The sequence below is a fragment of the Mauremys reevesii genome, linkage group 9 (assembly GCF_016161935.1).
Source record: "Mauremys reevesii isolate NIE-2019 linkage group 9, ASM1616193v1, whole genome shotgun sequence".
Taxonomy (NCBI): Eukaryota; Metazoa; Chordata; order Testudines; family Geoemydidae; genus Mauremys; species Mauremys reevesii.
Genome location: NC_052631.1, coordinates 48,102,856 through 48,117,034, shown reverse-complemented (window position 1 = coordinate 48,117,034; position 14,179 = coordinate 48,102,856). Strand labels below are relative to the sequence as shown.

Below are 14,179 nucleotides of genomic sequence, written 5' to 3'. Positions count from 1 at the left end.
AGCATTAGAGGCAGCATTGATGTTTGCCACTGACCAAGAGTACCCTGCAACTCTCCGCAAAAGCACCTGGAATTGTCCGAAGTCACCAGGTGGGGAGCACTGCTTCATTTGGTGAAAAGGAAGGGAATCTTGCTAGTTCCAGTGGAACCACTGTGACTGGGCTAGAAAGTTCTTCCTCCACCATCAGATCCATGTCCCTGCTGGAATGATCCTTCAAGGGGGAAGCCGGTGACGGTTCTCTTGCGGATCGAGCATGCTGGAGGGGAGATATTGTGCCCAGGGTCCCCAATATGACCAACAGGCTGGATCCGCCTGAGATTGTGGGGGTCCCCATAGGATTGGATGCCAGTGGCTCTGGAGTGGATGAAGAAGCAGTTGTTGCATGGACATACTGGTCTCTGTGATCGTGCACAGGAGTGGTATGGTAAGGGTGGTTCTTCCCCCAGTTCTAACTCATCAGAAGAGGAAAAGGCAGACTGATTCTAATGACAGTATTATTGGAGCCAACAGGAGAGTGTAGAACATAGGAGCAAAGGGTGAGGGACCCAGTATCATAGGCATGTCCCAGGGTGGGGATATGATCTCTTTGGAAGTGAAGGGACCTGATGGAGGGGGAGACTCTGGATCCAGCAAAGCAAAGATCTCTTGAGGTGCAGCCACAGCTCCAGATCTCTCTGGATCCCATTGTTTATGGGATCTTTTTCTCATGCCTGTGGGACTTGGAACATACTCTGTCTCCTTGGGCCAAGCTGTTGGAGGGAGTGTTCATCTTTGATTTGGAGGAAGACTAAGTCCTATGCTTATGGGAGAGCTTCTTTATCTCCCGAGTAGGTCCTGCCATGGGATTGGTGGGGGTGGTTCAGTCAGCATCAGAGTTGGATGTAGTGGAAGGCGCACTCCTCTCTGAATCAGACCGATGTACAGAGGATGCACATCATCCATGATTGAAATATTTCCACCTCAAACTACTGAGCTACTTTCCTTCCTCCACAGGGACTGAGATAGCAGATACAATCTTAAAAAGTAGAAAGCACTGAGAGAAACACATATTGGAGCACTGAGGAAAACGACAGCAAAAGACCAAGAGAGAGCTCCAAAACAACCAGCAGAAAGTAAGTAGCACTGAAAGTCTGTGGTGACGCAAAACAACAACAACATTCACTAAACCTCTGACAAAATATGCCAACGTGCTGAAAAACATGCAAGAAGGGTCAAACAAATGGCAAAGTTCTGGCATTGAAAAATAAGCCTCTGAAAACCATGAAACAACTAATAAAACATGGAAATACTCCAACGGGAAAAATGAAGTGGCTGCTGCAAGACGAGCTGCAGATGAATCACACGGCTGAACAGGCCTTTACTCTCAGGATCAACAGACCCAGAGTGTTCAGTAAAGCATCACAGGCCAACAAAAACAATTACATTATTATGGATCTAAGTGAAAAGGCATGTCTAAAAGCAAGAAAGGTATGACTGCATGATCAGCAAAGAGCCAAAGCAGCAGTCCCTGGTGTCAAGCTATAGTTACTTTGGGGACTTCCTTCACTGAATGAGATCAAGAAGAAACTTGTATGTTTCTAGAGACAGAAATAGTGAAAGTACCTATTACCTAGCACTATCTATCAGGAAATATCTATCAGGAAATACCTCCTTGGTGTGAAATTAATTACACTGTGGAGTAGTCTCCCAAAGGAAGTGGTGAAAACTTCACTGCTTGCAACTTTTAGTCATCTGATAGGACTTTTCTATGCCTACCTTCCGCGATTCCATTTGATCTCATGCCCTTTGGGTCTGTCATCTTACAAGGCTTATTTCATTTGTGATGCATATTACCATGCTTATTTTGTTGGAGTAGGATACATGTTAAAAGCCTCAGAATGCTATCTTTATGAAGAACTCTGTGTAAGTTGGTCCAATAAAAGATATTACTTCACCCACCTTATCTCCTCATTATGAGAAACCATTTTCGTGTCAAGTCATGTTTGGAAGCGAAAGGGGAAGGATGATGGACAAAGAAAACACTGATCTTGAAATAACTGAGTTACTGAATACTTAATGAGGCAAAGATTAAAGGCTGCTACTATATGACCCATATAAATGATCTATTCTCCCACTTCCCTTAAGTGTCCCCGCCATATATAGAAATGCATTTGAAAAGCCCTGCCTCTTCATTCCCTTCCAGTCCTCCTCCCCCACTCTTCAGCTTCCCTTCTCCAACACTGATTCTCCTCCTTCTGAGTCTCAAGAACTCTGACTGGATATATCTCAGCTGTCACTAGCCATTTGATTCCCTGCCCCCTACTCTCTGAACATTTAACCAATTCAAGGCTGAAAGTGTTTGTTTATTTATTTATCTATACATATATATTATATATAAAAATAAACACAAACGTCAAACTCCATGATATAAAAATAACCTCAGATTTCTTAGGCAAGATCCCTTCCTTTTGTGACCCCTTGCTGTAACTATCCTTTAACCAGCAGTGCCTAATCCTACTCCCATTGCATAAGTACATCTGACTTCAGTGGTGTGAGATAATTGTTTTTTAAGTGTCCTTTTGTGTGTCTGATTAATGTTTCTAGAAACTACCATTTACACATTTTTAGTATTTTCTTCCTACTCCTCTGCTAGTCTCTGCATATACTTTTTCTATACCAATGCAACCTTCTAACTTCTTAATCTACTTGTTTAAATTGTCACTTCATCTGTCTCTCTACTTTCAGTCAGTACAGTTTCTTCTACTGAGATATTGCTTATCCATTAGAACAGGGGTCGGCAACGTTTCAGAAGTGATGTGCCAAGTCTTCATTTATTCACTCTAATTTAAGGTCTCGAGTGCCAGAAATACATTTTAATGTTTTTAGAAGGTCTCTTTCTATAAGTCTATAATATATATAACTAAACTATTGTTGTATGTAAAGTAAATAAGGTTTCAAAATGTTTAAGAAGCTTCATTTAAAATGAAATTAAAATGCAGAGCCCCCCCCCTCCCCCCCGGTGACCAGGACTCAGGCAGTGAGAGTGCCACTGAAAATCAGCTTGCATGCCACCTTCGGCACCCGTGCCATAGGTTGCCTACCCCTGCATTAGAATAAAGCCCAGTGGTTTCTGAAAAGCCCCAGTGTGTAACAAAATTATGCCGTTTTGAAGGAAAATATATTGCACTCTTATATTTCCAGTTTTCAAAAACTCTTCAGTGTAAATATTTATATACTATACCTCATCAAATTCCTCAGTCATTTTCCTGATGATTTCTGCATTTTGCATGTTCCTGAACATTTCAATTCTTACAGTACCTGTGAAGTAATGAATGAACAAGTATAATTAGTCCACTTTACTTCCATACATCACTCATAATATCAGTCCATTTTAAAGTTTTTCCACTGCTATGAAATTTGAAATTGGTTTGAAAGCTTATCTAGCAGTAATGTTAGCAGGAATACTCTTAACAAGACATGATAGAACCTGATGTCAAGAGAGGGAGAACCCCAGACAGTTGTATGACTCCAAAGTGCCTTTCCCCTGAGCCATTACTGGTGGCATTTTGTGAAGTTAGCAGTGTTATTCTTTCAATGAGAAGTTAACTAATATCCCATAATATGCTTGCTTGTGGTTGTTCATATAGAAGTTAACAATTCAAAAACATTTTTCAATAATTGCTTATACACCAGTTGTTTAGTGAAATACTATAGGACTGGTAGCTAGAATATCCCCCATCTTTTTATTTGTACAACTAATAAATTTGATATGAAAGTCATTGAAAAAAATAAATATATAAGGAATTCCGCATGCCTTTTTTCAACTAGTTTTCAGAGTAGAACATTTTAAGTTTTATGGTAAAACCAAATTAATATTATCTTTCTGATTCAGTGTCCATTATCGTATTAATAATCAAGATAACTTGTTAGAACCAAACAAAACTACAACTAAAACCAGCATGATGTAATACTTACATATTAAACTTGTTGATGAAAAATAAAAATCAATATATGTGACTCAAATAACTTTACATCACTTTAGTGCAATTGACTGAGTGCCCACCATGAAAGAAAAGTGCATTCTGGGTTGGAACTCAGCAGCCTTTCTGTGTTTTGCATTCACTGCATGATAACATTTTAACAGAAGAAATGAAGAAAAATATAAACCAACTATACAGGTATATTTATGGAGCCATATATCCTGCCCACATTCTATACATGTCATACCCACATTCCAAATTAGTTAATTACATTAAGAACAGCACCCTTACTTTTGCAAAAAGTTCTACCAGATCTGCAAAAGTCCTCAGTTTTACATCCACAAAATTCAAATAAAGGGATAGACGCCTAGCTTCTAGGGAAAAAAATGCTATTATAGTCCCAGACAAAAATCTGTTTAGACTTAAGGTTGAGAGCATATATCAGTAACTTAAGGGTATAAAACATTGCAGGGATGTTGAAATTATCCCCAGAACAAGAATTACAAACACAGGAAACCCAAATATGGAAATACATTAACTCTAGCTTTCCTGGATTTGAACTACTTGTTTCTGAAATAATCACAACATCCCTGTAATATTTTATATCCTGAGATTACCGATATGTACTCTCGATCTTAATACGGTTTTTAGTCCAGTAATTTTCTTTCTTTCAAGAAATTATTAAACCTGCCATGTATGAACACTAAACAAGAATCCTAAAACAAGAATCCCAAAACGCTACCTTGAGAAGTCTAATGATTTGAAGAAATGTAATATCGATGTTAAATCTTTTTTTATTTTAAATCTTCTATTTTAACTTCCTTACTTGTGATACACTTACAGAAATTTCTTGTGCTTTTTATAATATTTTTAGCTATTTCCTCTTTGAAATCCATCCCTCCTAAATTTTCTCCTACTGTAATTCATGCTCCTCTTACTGGCTTCACTAGGGTTAATTTTCCAAAGTTTGAGGAAACTCTGGTCAACTCAACCTCTTGAACCTTGCTATTTAGTCCTGGTGGGTCACTCTTACCCTCCTGTTTCCCTTTTTGTTCAGAGCTATTTATGCATTCTGAGACTCTATTATTATAATCTTAAAGTAGCATCCAGGCCATATCCAAGGATTTTACTTCCCTTCCTTTTTACTTTGCCTCCCTCATTTTACTGAACTTTCCCTTTTCAAAGTTCAGCATCAGTTAGTTTTAGCTATCTTTCCTCCCCAATTGGATGTTTAACATAATTAAATTGTGGTCACTATTACTTAATGGCTCAGTTATTGTTACTTTTGAACCAACTTCTGTATATTATTTAAGTCCAAGTCAAGAACAGCCTCTCCTTTTGTGTGCTCTAGAACGAGATGTTCTAAGAAGCACTTGCTGAAAGCATTGAAAAATTGTTTCTCTAAACAATCCATATGCAAATGGTTGCAGTCCCCAAGTACTATCATTTTGTTAGACTGGTGCCTCTGATCGCTCTTACTATATTGTGAACTCAGGGTATGCCACAATGCAGTTGGCAGGTGTGATTCCCAGCACAGGTAGAGAGACTCACACTACCTTGAGCTGAACTAATGTGCTAAAAATAGCAGTGTGGACATTGTGGCATGGGAGGCAGCTCAGGCTAGTACCCAAGCTCAGACCCAGGGGGTTAGGCAGGCGTAGGCAGCTAGCCCAAGCTGTTGCTTGTGCCACAACATCCACCCAGCTATTTTTTAGTGCTCAAACTGAGCTAATGCAAGTCTGTCTACCCATGCTGGGAAGACATACCCTCAATATCCATTTCCTGAGCTAGAGGCTGGCAGTATAACCCTACCACCAAGAATATCTGTATTTTTACAGATTGGAATTTGCATCCATACAGATTCAACTACACCTCTACCTCGATATAACGCTGTCCTTAGGCGCCAAAAAACTCCAAATTTGTGTTATATTGGGTGGCGTTATATGTGATTCACTCCACTCAGAATTATAATCACATTATGTTCTATGGAATCCTATCAATGACCTTCCCCCACCTCTTTAGCCTAGTCTGCCTTTCCCATATATTTCCAGTGTTCCACCAATTTTTGCCATTCCACCACATTTCTGTAATGCCAACTATATCAAGGCCCTCTTCATTTCCAGACATTCCAATTCATCACCCTCTCCTTCCTAGCACTCACTAGTCTGTCTGTCTGTCTCTTGATATCTGCTACCTTTACACCTGGCAAGCAAGCCAGTGAAAGTTACCTTACAATCACTATATACCTAGCTGTTTATATTCCTGATGATCAAACTCCCTATCAATGCAGCCTAGCTTTTGTGTCCCAACTGTAATCCCATCTCCTGGAGCGACCGTCTCACTGTCCGAAGAATTATCAGCTTCCTCTATCTCAGTGAGAAGGTAGGCCTCATCTAAGAGGGTGTGCCCCTGCAAGCCTCCTTGGTGCTTTTCCATCATGAGACTACCTTTCTCAACAAGAAAATCAGGGGAGTCAGTTCTGAGGTGGGCCTGCTCCACAATGTCTCCATATGCTGTCTGTACAAATCGTTTCATTTCTTTCTGCTCATTCATTTCAACACCTCTGTCTCAGTCCCCTATTCTGGAAATGTGACCGAGTTCCTTTATTCCTACATTTACGAATTTTTGCCTTTGGCAATATTAAAATGTATATTGTTTGCTTCAACCCAGTTATCACAAAGCAATCTAGAATGCTCTGTATCAGTGACCTGTGTATGTCATTTACCAATATTTGTGCCATCTGTAAAATTTACAAGCAATGGTTTCATATGTAATTCTAAAGCATTCATAAAAATATTGACTAGCATGGGATGAAGAACAGATCCCTATTGACCCCACTAGAAAAACCCTCACTTGATGAGGATTACCTATTACCAATTACTTTTTGAGATACATCAGTTATGCAATTTTCAATCCAAAAGATTTAAAGAATAAAGGAAAAACTGCCATTTCTTGGTTAGAAAGGAATGAGAACAAAACTATCATTGCCCAGTTAATAAATGGGAGGAGAGTAGAAGGAAGAGAATAAAATGCAATCAAATCTTGCTGAGGTTGCCAGAGAGACTGACCAAAGGGCCAAACTTTCAAAATTGCACATCCTAAACTGCACGTATTTGTGCCCTTATTGGGGTTTGTGAACATGACGATGTAACCTTCATACTTATGAAAATCTGGCTTACTACATTCAACAGAAACAAGCTGAGAGACTTGTACATACACCATCAGCTTCATACTATGTTTGAGTTTCAGAGCAGTGAAGCTCATAAAAAGGAATAAAACCTTGGAAGAAACTCTGGGAGACAATCAGAGGGAAACTTTCATGTACTCAAGCCTACCAATTTTTACGGCAGTGTTCTAAGTTATTGGCAAAAAATTAAAATAAACTGCTAACTGTTCATATTAATTGGAACAGTCACTAGAGAGCCAGAAACTAGACACCTGTGGAGCTACCAAGATGTAGAGTAAGGTGTTTGGAAGTTCCAGGGAGAAGCAAAATGCAATGCAGGTTTGCATAATTAGATATGATCAGTGAAGAGGATGCATCTATATAAAATGGAAACAGAGTCTTAAGGGGCATAATCTAAACAGTATGGAGATCCAAGCGTTGCAAGACTGAGGGTATGTCTTCACTACCAGCCAGATCGGTGGGCAGCGATCAATCCAGGGGGGGGTCGACCTAAGATACGCAACTTCAGCTACGAGAATAGTGTAGCTGAAGTCGACGTCTCTTAGGTCGACTTACCTCGTGTCCTCGCGGCACAGGGTCGACTACCGCCGCTCCCCCATCTACTCTGCTTCCACCTCTCGCCGCGGTGGAGTACAGGAGTCGATGGCAGAGCGATCAGGGATCGATTTATCATGTCTACACTAGACGCGATAAATCAATCCCCGATAGATCACTACCCGCCAATCCGGAGGGTAGTGTAGACGTACCCTCAGATCGATCCCTTCCCACCCCCCCCCCCCCCAGTGTAGACCAGGCCTGAGAGAAAAGACTAGGAGAAAGCAGGGAATTCTGGATGCCATCACACAGATGCTTTGAGAGGTACTGAGAATAAAGCTATTAATGATTATTTAGAAACAAAAGAGAAACAGAGGCCTGAACTGAGGGAAATAGTGGAGACTATAGAGCCAATCTCTTATTTTCTGTACTTCAGAGAAATATTTCAGACTGCCAGATGATCTTTAGCTGCAATCAGAACAATTTACAAGGAAACTGAGGCTACATAAATTGTGGCTAGAAATAAGTTTTTTTTTAAGGCAGTGTAATTAACCATTAGAACAATTTACCAAGAGATATGATGCATTCTCCATCACTTAAGTCTTTATATCAGGATTGGATGTCTGTCTAGAAATACACTTTAGCTCAATCAGAAGTTATAGGCTTGACAAAGGAATAACTAGTGAAAATACAATGAAGTCATATTAGGAAACCATAATGGTCTCTGCCTTAGAAGAATCTAAGATTTTGCAAAACAGAATAGTGTTTAATTTAATTCAACACTGCTACACTGTTTTCTGACTACCTTAAACTCCCAGTCTTTTCAACACATTTCATCAACGACATGTGAAAGAACTAATCATCATTATTATTGTTTCTGGACAGTACCCTATGCAACTAAGACTAAGGAAAAATCACTTTTAAAATCAGTGCAGATTATTTTGGAAGGTTACAACTTAAAGGTTTGATTATTTGTAATGAAACAGTACAATAATTATTTATTTAGTGCCAACAATTCATTTGGCACTATACGATATGCAAAAATACAGTCTTTGCCCCAGAGATTTAAAGAGGCAGTTTTTCAAAGACACAAAGATCAGACAGGCACCTGACTCCAACTAAAAATCTCCCTCACAATCTGAAAACAAATCAGTTCTCATAATGATTATATGAAACTTATTAACAGTTATATCACTCACTCTATCTGTAATAATCTAAGATGCCTACATAAAATCCAGTCACAAGAAGACTTTTTATAAAACTTTTTATTCATTTTCACAAATGGAAATATTTGTATATTACAAAGAGGAAAAAAACAAACGGTAGTTTATGAAGTACCTACCTAGAACCAATCATTATATAATTCTGTCTGAAATGTACTGCTTTCAGAGTTTCTTCATAGCTGGCAAGATCTCCCTTTGCACTATTTATACAAATACACTTTTCTCTGTTAATTAGCAGGACTTTGTTTCCTACGTGGCTGAAGACTTCAGTAGTGCCCATTTTCTTCTGCTTCATGTCCAGCCTTCTTTACCAATATTCAAAAAAATTTAAAAAAAATTTTTTAATAAATTCCTTGCTTTGAATGCTAGTTAATGGGACTCATCCAAGACTTCAGCATCAGCTTTTGACAACAGAAGTACAAACAATGGATCAATAGGCAGAATACCTACTGGTTACCAACTGTATTTGTTCCTCCATCATAGACTAGTAGTGTGCAATCCTTGTGCAAGTCCACCACGTAAAGAAAAAAAAGTACTTGCTCACTATAGTCACTCCCCAGAGCCAGTGCTGCCAGTTTCATAAATTAATGTAAGATTTATTTGAGAGAGCTGCATTACAGAATGTCAAAGCAATTTTTTCTTATTTCAGATCCAGAAAGATAGTCCTCTACTTCAGTACCAGGCAAACCAGTTGAAACAATAATAAAGAACAGTGTTATCAGACACATAGATGAAACACGGTATGTTGGGGAAGAGTCAACATGGCTTTTGTAAAGGGAGATCTTTCTTTGGGGATGTCAATAAACATGTGGTTAAGGGTGATCCAGTGGATGTAATGTACTTGGACTTTCAGAAGGTCTTTGACAAGATCCCTCACCAAAGGCTCTTAAGCAAAGTAATCGGTCATGGGATAAGAGGGAAGGTCCTCTCACGGATCAGTAACTGGCTAAAAGATAGGAGAGAAATGGTACAAATAAATGGTCAGTATTCACAGCAGAGAGAGGTAAATAGCAGGGTGCCCCCCCCGTTCTGTACTGTGACCAGTGTTATTCAACATATTCATAATTGATCTAGAACAGGGATCGGCAACCTTTGGCACGCAGCCCATCAGGGAAATCCACTGGCGGGCCGGGATGGTTTGTTTACCTGCAGCATCCGCAGGTTCGGCCGCCACATCTCTCTGCCCACGCCGCTTACCGCAGCACCCATTGGCCTGGAACGGTGAACCGCGGCCAGTGGGAGCTGCAATTGGCCGAACCTGCGGACGCTGCAGGTAAACAAACCATCCCGGCCCGCCAGTGGATCTCCCTGATGGGCCGAGTGCCAAAGGTTCCGATCCCTGATCTAGACTAAAGGGTAAAATAGTGAGGTGGCAAAGTTTCCAGACAATACAAAAATCACTCAAGATACTTAAGTGCAAAGCTGACTGTTAAGAGTTACAAAGGGATCTCACAAAATGGGGTGACTGGGCAACAAAATGGCACGAGAACTTCAATACTGATAAATGCAAAGTAATGCACATTGGAAAACATAATCCCAACTATACATACAAGATGATGGGGTCTAAATTAGTTGTTACCATTCAAGAAAAAGATCTTGGAATCATTGTGCATAGCTCTCCAAAAACATCTACTCAACGTGGCAACAGAATGCCAAAAATGCCAACAGAATGTTAGGAACCACTAGGAAGGGAATAGACAATAAGACAGAAATATCATAATGTAGCTATATAAACCATGGTTTGCCCACACCTTGAATATGGCACGGATTTCTGGTTGCCCCATCTCAACAAAAAAATATTAGAATCGGAAAGGCAGAGAGAAGAGTAAGAAAAATGATAAGGGGTATAGAACAACTTCCATACAAAAACAGATTGAAAAGAATGGGACTGTCCATCTTAGGAAAAAAAGGACTAAGGGGGGATATGATAGAGGTCTATAAAATCATGAACGGTGTGGAAAAAGTGAATAAGGAAGTTTTATTTACTCCTTCACATAACACAAGAATCAGGTATCGCCCAATGAAATTAAGAGGCAGCAAGTTTAAAATAAACATAAGGAAGTATATCTTCACACAATGCACAGTCAACCTGTGGAACTCGCTGCCAGGAGATGTTGTGAAAGCCAAAAGTATAACTGGGTTCAAAAAAGAATTAGATAAGTTCATGGAGGTTAGGGTCCATCAATGACTATTAGCCAAGATGGGCAGGGACACAACCCCATGCTCTGGGTGTCCTTAAACCTCTTACTGCCAGATGCTGGGACTGGAAGACAGGGGATGGATCACTCACTAATTGCCCTTTTCTGAACATTCTCTCCAAAGCATCTGGCAGCAGTCACTGTAAGAATATAAGATAATGGGCTAGATTAGGGATTGGCAACCTCTGTCACGCGGCCCGCCAGGGAAAGCCCCTGGTTGGGGCTGCGGGAAGGGTGGCTAGCACATCCCTTGGCCTATGCTGTTTCCCGCAGCCCCCATTGGCCTGGAGCAGCAAACCGTGGCCAGTGGGAGCCGCAATCGGCCGAACCTGCGGATGCAGCAGGTAAACAAACCCTGACGGGCCGTATGCCAAAGGTTGCCGATCCCTGGGCTAGACAGACCATCGTTTTGACCCAAGATAGCCATTCTTATGTTCTTACTCCAAAAATTAACCCATTTTGGATTTTTCTCTCAGTGCCCTTTTTTATTTTTCACATGCCTTTCCAGAAATGAATGCCCTTTTCTCTCTAGCTTCTCCTTTGTATTCTTTTTAGGATGCTATTTATGCCATTCTGTCTAGGTGCATGTGCATGAAATAAATATAGAGAGCACTGAAATTTTTTTCCCCAATCATGAAATTCTTCTCTCTCATATAAGGGTTTTTTTTATTCTAACACCTGCTTCTTACCATAGTTCAAAGTTTTCTAGTGTCTTATCCAAATTAAAATACAGCTTGTCTGCTAACAGAGTCTTTGGGAAGGGAAAGGAACAGCGGGTGAGAAGAACTTTATGCCAGGTTTGTAGCAGTGTTAGTAAATGGGATCATTTTTTATTCCATCCCCAACACTCACTGTCTATCAGGCACCCAACTTCCTTCACATGCAATACAAACTGCAAAATCCTCCCAATCCCTAACTGCATCTGTAATCCCCAAATGGAGCATCAGAGAGTGGAAAGAAGCTCTTAATGGTTGGTCCCTTTGCCCCATTTCCTTTAAAGGGCTTTCCCTTAATCTCCAATTGTCTGAGAACTGTAGGTTTTACTGTGAGGTAGCTAGGCAAGATTATCACTGGTTCTTGAAGAGCTTTGTTTTTGTAATAAATTTTAAAATTCACCACACTTTCCCATCTTGTTTTGCTAGAAAGGTTGTGTTACCTTTTTATTCTTAACATACTTTCCGACCTGCTTCTTCCTAAAGATTGTAGCTACAATATGAGTAGTTCTCACATATTTTATAACTTACTTTGCTCTGTTATAGATTTTCTTTCCAGTGTGCCCAACTTCATGAAATCATTAAGAAGCAGGTTTAGGCCATGGGAAGTACATCCTATTGCAATGATATGTGGATATTTGTCCATTATGATGTCCCATGCTGCTTTCATATTACTGGCACTGTCAGTCAGCAGAGCCAATTCTTTCCCACTAGCAATCTTCTCTAGTATTCCACATACTTCACTACTAATAAATTCTGAAGTATATCTATCTGTTCTCTCCTGTTCCAATGCTCTTGTAAAAAAACTGGTTGAGGTGTAGTTATTACAAAGATTATGATTCCTTCCCCCTGTACATTTGTCCACCCATCTGGAATACTGACAAAATGCTTCAGTGATTTTTTTTTCATGCAGTTTGCATCACATTCATATTCCGGCTGCAGAAGAGACTTGCTCAAAGAATGTCTGCTGGATAAATGGTATGATGGTCTTAATAGTTTAAATGCTGCCTGCCTCTGTTTTCAGTTACTGATAATGGACTACTGGAAGCATATATTGCTCTTGAGAGGGCTTGTTATTGTTGGGAGTCTTTTGGATATAGTTGGTTGAGATGCCTGTTGTTTTCCTGATGACTGAAGAGCTGAAATTGAGTGTACAACACTTCCAGCTGGTGATAGCAAAGAAACAGAAGGACTTCTGGATTGACAACATGTGCTGCAACTGCAACCACTTTCAGCGTCATTTACCTCACTTCTTATTCTTGACCTTTATTTCCACTCATGGAGGATTTTTTAATATTTGCAGGACATTTCATACATGTAAGGATGTGTCTGGTAATACTGGTAACGTCTGGTATTTCATTTGGCAGTATTTGCACAATACAAGTACTTTTTTATCTGAATGATTTTTCAGTGTGGGAATACTTCCATAAGTTAGAAGATGGATGCACCATTTCTGCTGAGGGAGAAAAAAAAAAATAAGACCTCCTCCATGCTGGGTGTGGATGGTTCCTCCTGTAGATCTCAGGATCACGACTCTCAGGCAGGATCCATTCTAGCCCCTCAAGATTTCCCTCCAAGATCGTGCAAACATAGGCCTCTTGCTATCTGCCCCAGTGACTCTACACAAACAGGCAGACTGTTTCAACCTCCCGCTGAGGGGAAGCAATGTCTCTGGGATGAGTGGGCTTCTCACCAGGGCTAGTCAAGAGGACAGCAGCTTCAGAGTACCAGCTGCTTTTCCCCTCCTGCTCACACTGTCTCCACATTAAACTCCACGTCCAGGACAGAAGTCACCAGAAGCGGGCAGGCAGCAATCCATAAGAAAAGGCCCTGTACTCACTCCTGTTCTTTAGTAAACATGGAAGCGCCCTCTACTGACTGGGGACTGTAATAATATACCCTGGAGGATTACATTGCTATTTACGGTATATAGGCCTACAGTATATAGGAATTGTAATTGCCAAATACTATAAATTTTTAAAATTTAACTTGATTTGAAATACTTATTAGCTATTAGAAAGCATTTTGAAGGACTAAAGAGCAGCAGTAATTATGTCATTTTAAACATTAATCTAAACATTCTTTTGCTGTTCATTCTGAGAGAAAATATTTCCCATGAGTTTCTTTCTTTTTTATCAACATTTCTAATTTTTCCATTCCAGGCCTTGAGAAAAAACAGGAAGTTTCTGGGATTTTTCCAGACTCTCTCGCTTCTGCCTGTAGCTAGGAGATTGCAACTGTTTCCGCTGGATATGGACCTTACTAATGTGATCCATATCTTTGCCACCTTTATAGTGGATTACTGCAATGCATTCTATGTGAGGCTACATCTTCAATCAGTCCAGTTACTTAGGCTGGTGCAGAA

The 14,179-nt window shown here is 40.1% G+C and overlaps 1 protein-coding gene across 7 annotated transcripts in view; it reads right to left on the bottom strand.

The window, feature by feature from the left end:
• STAG1 (stromal antigen 1) overlaps nt 1-14,179 on the bottom strand; it is a 356,975-nt gene that overhangs the window by 197,869 nt on the left and 144,927 nt on the right. For all 7 annotated transcript variants that reach the window (XM_039487594.1, XM_039487595.1, XM_039487599.1 and 4 more), the window contains one exon: nt 3,221-3,297. In XM_039487594.1, coding sequence (XP_039343528.1) covers nt 3,221-3,297 — 77 coding nt within the window. The remainder of the gene's footprint in view (nt 1-3,220; nt 3,298-14,179) is intronic.